Here is a 7,036-nt window from a genome sequence, read left to right as displayed (position 1 = left end):
CTGGAGTGGCCCCAGCCTGGCCCCCACGCAGAGACCACCCTCCCAGCCTGGGCCACCCTCTGCAGCACGCTCCAGGGCCCCGAGCTCCGCTGGCCCAAGCCTCAGCGAGCCCCTCCCACGTCAGGAGCCGCAGGGAGGTGACAGAGCCCGCCCAAGGTGGGGGACGGGGCTGGGGAGGGTGGCCCCATTAAGCAAGCGCCTGCCAGCTGGGGGCCAGCCTACACGGGGACAAAGCCTGTAATTTTGGAGGCCCGGTAATTGGTTAATGATGGCTTTGTGGGTTTGTTTGCCTTCTCAGCCCCAGCTGGGGAGTGTGGGGGCAGGGAGCGGCTGAGCCCGACTCAAAGCCCCCGCCCCCCGACAGCGCCGCCTAGGGAGTCGGAGCGGCCTGGACGAACAGGGATGGGCCTGTGCGCCAGCGGGAGGCGCAGACGGAGCCCTGGCTGGGGGAAGGGGGCCCCGGAGCTGGGCGCGGTGCCGTGGGACGGAGGTCCATGCGCGCCACAAGGCGACCCTCCGGGGGGGTCTGCGAGCGCACCTGTGGGAGGAAGCGTGTGGAGGGATGTCCCCGAAGGCGGCCGCCCGGCTTTTCGATTCCCTTCTCCTTCCCCACACACACAGCGCTGGGCTCCCCGGGCTCCGCGCCAGGCGCACCATCTCCGCCTCGGGACAGCACTGTAGCGGCGGGCGCGGGGGATGCTGACCACCGGGTGCTAGACTCGGACAGACAGAGGGACAGTGAACCCCGAGGCCTCACTTCTTCCCCTCCCCCCGCCAGGCTGCTCAGGGGCCGTGCGCGCACGTGTTCGGGGTCAGCTCCAAGGGCACCTCCTTGCAGAAAGAGCCAACGACCTCTTTCCTGCACACGGAGGCTCTGGGGAGCAGCTGCTCTCGGCAAGCGGGTCTGCTAGGACAGCCGCCGCGCCCGAGCACCACTGCCCGCCCCGAGCCGATGCTGTTAGAGCAGACAGGACGCGGCCACCTAAGTCCCTTCTCTGGAGGAGGCGCGCCGTGGCGAGGCCCACCCGCAGACACCACTGTCCCGCCCCATTACCCGAAGTGTTTCCTGTGGCTGACCGTCCTCACGGGAAACCCTCGTGAGCCGTGCTGATCCCAGACCCCACGGACACCCTGCTGCCGTCATGTTGCATCACCAACGCCCCGTCCCGTGCGACGGGAGCCGGGGCCCGGCCGGAGAGGGCCCGCGGGCAGGAGGCAGGGGGGCCAGCAGCGGAGGTGGTGACGGTGGCTGAGCCAGCTGCGAACGGCCACAGCCCGCCCCTGGGGACACACCAGAGTGTCTCAGACTCTTCTCAGAAACCGCCAGTCCCGGTCCCCACTGTAGCCTGGAGGGCTGGGACTGGGGCTCCTCCAAGCTCCTTTCTGGGTTTGGGGACTGCCAGACATCGTGCTTGCATGTCCACAGGGCAGGTGCTCCCGCGACGGCCTGGGGCGGGGGAAGCGGCAGCGGACCCACCACCAGCGCGTCCGGCCATGGGGGCCCACGGCTTCGTGCACTGTGAGACCCTGGGCAGTGCTTCCGCCGCTCTGTGCCTCAGTTTCCCCCACGTGGGCCGTGGGGAGAACTCCCAGAGCTACCTCTTGGGCGAGTGGAGAGACCACCACGCCCGGGGGAGAGACCTGTGCTTCGGGACCCTCCCTCGCTGCTGCCTCCGCCCATCTGGCCGCGGGCATATCCTCTCCACAGGCAGGGCGGGAGGGCAGCTCCACCTCGGCGGCACCCCGGGGGCTCATGTCCCGTCCACGCCCGGCAGCCACTTTTGCCTTTCCCAGCCCCCCGCGTGGGGGCACAGCCACACCTCATCATCCAGCCTGCGCAGGCGGCGGCAGGTGGCGGCCACCGACAATCAACCTGAGTCGGGAGCTGGACGCCTGAGGTCTCAGGACCTGAAGGACCAACCGAGCCACCTGCCAAGGGAACCGTGAAGGGCCCATCCGCCTCTGGAGCCCTCCTGGGGCAAGCCCGACGGGGACGCCTGGGAGCCCAGGCCTGGGACTTTGGACCCCGGGCCAGATGGACACCACCACTAGCTGGGTGTGAATTTGGGGCTACCCGCTGGCGTGGCATTACCTCACCCCTGCTGCCCCCCACCCCTGTCACCCGGCTGGCGGCCACACGCCCCCCAGCCCGAGCCTGGCCGTCTGGGTCTGTCCCCTGCGTCTCTGCTCGTCTCCACAGCACTACAGGACCTGTGTAAATACAGCCCCAGCTGCCCCCACTAACCACACAGCCGTCGTCTGGCCGAAGGAACCCGCGGAGCCAGGCGTCTTACGCGCACCTTTAATAAACCCAGCTGTCGAACCGCGCCCGGCCGCCGGTGGCTCTTTCCAAGCGGGTGCGGGTGGGGTGGGGCCGGGAGGGGCCTGGCCTCCGCCAGGAGCCGACACACTAGGACACCTTCCAGAAATCCTCCTCGGCCAGGTCCCTGGAGGCAGAGCTGGAGTGCGGCCTGGCCTCGGGACGGCAGCACAGGGAGGTCAGCGCGCGCGCCCCCGCCTGACCCCTGGGGGGGCTCCGGAGAGCAGACAGCACCCCAGAGTCGGGCGGCACCTGGAGACCAGCAGGGAGGGGTGAGGCGCCTCGCACCGGGCGAGCTGTTAGCAGCTGTGGAAGGGTGCTGATGCGCGAGGGCGCCCAGCCGGGACAGGGCGGTCTTGGCGTCCACTGCCATCACGGGAGCCAAGCCTGGCTTCCTGTACACCTGTGCCCCCAGGCCTCCTTTCTGGTTCCCAGTTTTAGGGGTCTCTCAGGCTTAAGCACACTCCCCTTCTTCAGGGAAAGAGAAACACCTCCGGATGCCCCACCACGCCGCCCCGGAGCTTCCAGGGACCCCAGGAGAGGGGCAGCTCACAGAGGCACTGTGGGGGGCCAGGTACAGAGCAGATCGCACCTGAGGGGCTCAGTGGGGGTACCCCCAAGCAGCCTGGCTTCTGTGATGCCTCTCGCAGCCACCGTTGCCCTGGTCTTCCGAAAGTCTGTCTTTTAGGGTGAAAAGCCCTTTTCAAGATCTGCTTCTGTTCCACAGCCCCCACACCCACCCACAGGCGAAGCTTGCCAGGATGGAGGCAGCCAACAAGGGCTCGCGCGGGAGACGGGCCAGCTTGTCCTCACGGAGCCCGGCCAGGAGCCCCGTGTGATGCAGTCCCACAGCTCCCAGGCCGGCCCCGCACCCCGACCCTGAACCTGCCCTGCGGGAGCGCCCACACCTTAGGTCAGGGTGCTCGGGGTCCTCAGGGGCGGCACCCGCCAGAGGCCCCATCTCACATCTGGGCCCTGCCGGGCAAAGCTCCTCTCATAGCCACAGCCACTGTGGTGGAGGGAACAGAACCCCCGGCCTCCTCGGGAATCTCGGGGGCCCTGCAGTTCAGGCAGAGATGGACAGAGGCAGCAGAGTGGGTCGCACCAGCTCAGTCTATTGGGGACGATGCGGGCAAGCAGGGTCCTCCCCAGAGGGAAGGAGAGGAGGGTGGACGGCCTGGCCCTCGGGTGCTGGGGACCCCACGTGAAGTCCAGTCTGGGATTCATGGCCCCGGGGTGAGCAGCATCCACACCAGGTCCCAGGCCTGACCCCCAGAGAGGCGCCCGTGCCCGGCTGTGTCCCGGGGGCTCTCTGGGTACCGGGCACGCCTGGACCATGGGACCCGGGGGCCTAAGCTGTGCCAGGTCAGGTGTCACGGGGAGCCGGGGGGCGCCCTGCCCAGGGCAGGCAAGCAGGTGGACCGCTCAGCCCGAGGAGGCAGCCATGGCTCCCGGCAGCGCCACTTGCTTCACCTGGCCGACGTTGCGTTCCAGCTCCTCGCCAGCTCGCCACAGCTCCTCACACTTCTGCTTCAGCCCAGCGCCCGCCTGCTGCAGCCGCTGATTCATGGTGACGTAGGCTCGGCTCTGCTGGTAGAGCTGTTCCTGCTGGGCCTCCGTGTCCTCCGCCCTCCCGGAGAGGCAGAGGGAGTCTGGGGACGGGACACGGCACACGGGTCAGGGAGGGGCAGGGAGAGGACACAGCTTATCCCCTCAGCAAAGCACGCCACTGGAGGGGATGGATCACTGAAAAAGCCTGGCACCTGCGTCCTGAGGCCCTGCCTGGGTATCGGCCTCCACTCCTGCAAAGGGCGGCGACCCCATGATGGAATCACAGAGCAGGCTGGCTCCCACACCGCTCTCAGAGCCAGATGCTGCGTCCCGCCTCCCCAAACCTCCTCCCTGGCCGCGCAACCTTGTGAAATCCAACAGTCAGGGAGGTGGCCCAGGTCCCTGTGCCCCTGCTTCCTAAAACAGCACAGGCCCGGGGAGGGCAGCGCAGGACAGCAAGGGTTGCAGGCCGCCCAAAGGCATGGCGAGATGCTCTCCACCCTGCCTGGTTCCCCAGTCTTTGATTTCAAGTCACTTTATCACCTGCGTCGGTACTAAGGCGGGACACAGGCCACACAACACACACGGTCACAGGCAAGCCCCCCTCTGTGGGCCCTCGCACAGCCCGGGCCTCAGTGTCCCCTCCCTGGGAACGCTGGTGCACACGCTCTGTGGGGCTGCCCCGTGCAACAGAACATTCCGGTCCGATACAGAGCCAGCCACCGGCCACGAGTGGCTCTTGAGCACATGAAATACAGCCACATGGAGCAAAGCACCAAATTTTTCCTATTACGTAGTTTTTTTTTAAATTCCCAGAGCATTTCTTAGCCTCTCCGGTTTCCCAGACTAATGGTGAACGTGTCTTCCACCAGCGTAACCCGAGGGCGTGCACTTTCGGCCATCCGGTGGCCCCAGTGCTCAGAACAGCAGCCCTGGCCAACAGAACACGGTCTCTGTGACTGTCCGATGAACGAATACACGAACCCCACCAAGCAGAACACAAAATTCCCCCGACCGCTGTACGCCCAATGCTTCTGTCTTCAGAACCAGGAGTGGACGAAGGTTTCCCACAAAAGGCCGGGCATACATATTTCGGCCTTGCGCGGCTGGCCGTCCCAATGCGCCCTCTGCCACACGCCTCCAGGGCGGCCGCCGGGCATGCACGCCATGGGCATGGCTCTGTGCCCACTCGACCTCGTGGCCCTGAGATCCCCACTTCCTGCATTTCCCTTGTCACCACGCATTCTCACCCCCGCAGCTGAAAATGAAAAATCCATTCTTTTTTCTTTAATCTCCACACCCAGCGCGGGGCTCGACCCCAGACCGAGTCGCAGGCTCCCCCAGTTGAGCCGGCCGCGCCAGAAAACTGCTTTCTCAGCTGCCAGGCTGAACGAGAGGAGGCGGCGAGCGGGATTCGGCCGCGGTGCGGGGCCGATCCGTGCGCCCCCCTCACAGGCGTGCAGAGCGAGCTCAGCGGTACGGATGGCGCTCGTAATCCCCCGGCTTCAAGGCACCTGCTGCCCGGGCTGGGGCTGGGGTGTGCTCCCCCCGCCCCTTGCTGCTGGGGTCTCAGGGTCGTCCCTCCCCTGCTCGTACCTTCCAGGGCCAGCGCGGCGAAAACGGGGTCGTCGGAGGGCGCACCCCGCACGTCCTCCAGGATCTGCTCCACCGTGGGGGGCGCCGGGCGCGTGGGCAGCACCACTCGCTTCTTGGCCTTGGAACCCATCCCTGGTGGCGAGAGAAAAGGACGTTGACCGGGGCGTCCACCTCTCGGCCTTTTCCTGGGCCCTTCCTCCCGCCCAGCAAACTCCTACACACCCGCCGGAGCCCCGTTCCCGGGGAAGCCCGCCCCGCTCTGTCCCACCCCTTCGGGCTCGCTTCGCCTCTGGCCCTCCCAACGACCGACAACATGGGGCCAGGGGTTTCAGCGCCCGGCTCCATCTCTGCCTCAGTTTCCCCGTGAAAGCCTCGAGCGCACCTACCGCCTCACCCTGGCGCGCGTACAGAGCCGCCAGCGCCGCTGAAAACCCACTTCCGCTTCCGGTCGCAGCGCGGCCCCGCCCCCCCAGGCACGCGGCGCACACTTCCTGCCTCCTCTGGCTTCTGTCCGCCCCTCGTCGCGAGGCCACGCCCCCTATTAAAGGGGCCGCGCCCGCGAGGGTCCCAGTCCCGTCAGACCGGACCGAGAAGTACGCGACCTCAGCCTCCCCGGCTCGCGGGTCCTGGAAGAGCATGCGGTGGGCGTGGGGTCCTGTCCCGGCTCCCCTCGCTGCGTCACAAAACACGGAGTACTGGTTTTCTGCCAAAAGGGGACAGGGCGCAGAACCCACGTGGCTGTCGTGGGAACACAGTTACTACGTTACTACCCGTGCAAGGGGGGTGGCTGTGCCAGTAACCGGGGAGCTGGCCAGGGACGCCGGACGCAGGTCGGCGTCGCCCCTCCCGTCCCTAACACCTCCCGCCTGGGCTCCTCCCCTGACGTCTAGGGTGGGAAGACAGGCTGAGCAGAGGGCGGGTCTGTGTCTTTATTTATTTATTTATTTACTTTAATGTTTTATTTATTTATTCATGAGAGTCAGAGAGAGAGAGAGAGAGAGAGAGAGAGAGAGAGGCAGAGGGAGAAGCAGGCTTCCCGCCTAGCAGGGAGCCCAATGCGGGACTCGATCCCAGGACCCCGGGATCATGACCTGAGCCGAAGGCAGAAGCGTAACGACTGAGCCCCCCAGGCGCCCCCCTGTGCCTTTTAACAGCTTTATTGCACGTAAGCTACACACCGTACAGTCCACCTGTGTAAAGTGTGCAATTCGGTGGTTTTGAGAGATAGGTACAACCATCACCGTAGTGTAGTTCCAGAACATTCCATCTCCCCAAAAGGAAGCCATGTCTCCATCTGCCGTCACTCTCTGTCCCCCCCCAGCCCCCGGCCCCCACGAGCCCCCTTCCCGTCCGTGGATGAGCCTGCTCTGGACGTGTCACCCACGTGGACTCACACCCCGTGTGGCCTTCCGTGTCTGGTTCCCTCCCTGAGCATCGTGGGCTCGGGGTCCGTCCCCAGGGCCGCACGTGTGGGTGGAAGAGCATTTGAGAATCACGCTTCTGTGAGTTCTCAGTGTTAAAGAGAAGCTCGCCGAGCAGGATGGAGGGGAACTTAGGGAGTTAGGAATG

General features: G+C 66.1%; 1 protein-coding gene across 2 annotated transcripts; it reads right to left on the bottom strand.

The window, feature by feature from the left end:
- Positions 1–2,288: 2,288 nt before the first annotated feature.
- On the bottom strand, positions 2,289–5,941 carry C1H19orf25 (chromosome 1 C19orf25 homolog). 2 transcript variants are annotated; one of them, XM_036100707.2, is made up of 3 exons: positions 5,854–5,941; positions 5,468–5,599; positions 2,289–3,972 (listed from the first exon to the last, which is right to left on the bottom strand). In XM_036100707.2, the coding sequence occupies exons 2-3, from the start codon at positions 5,595–5,597 to the stop codon at positions 3,746–3,748; spliced, it is 357 nt and encodes a 118-aa protein (XP_035956600.1). In that variant the 5' UTR covers positions 5,598–5,599; positions 5,854–5,941; the 3' UTR covers positions 2,289–3,745. The 2 variants fall into 2 exon arrangements, with proteins under 2 accessions (XP_035956600.1, XP_035956601.1); XM_036100708.2 differs by having other exon boundaries at positions 5,862–5,935.
- Between the last annotated feature and the right edge of the window lie 1,095 nt (positions 5,942–7,036).

Source organism: Halichoerus grypus, chromosome 1 (genome assembly GCF_964656455.1).
Source record: "Halichoerus grypus chromosome 1, mHalGry1.hap1.1, whole genome shotgun sequence".
Taxonomy (NCBI): domain Eukaryota; kingdom Metazoa; phylum Chordata; class Mammalia; order Carnivora; family Phocidae; genus Halichoerus; species Halichoerus grypus.
Note: the sequence above shows the minus strand (reverse complement) of the source record. Positions and strands in the feature narration are given on the sequence as shown.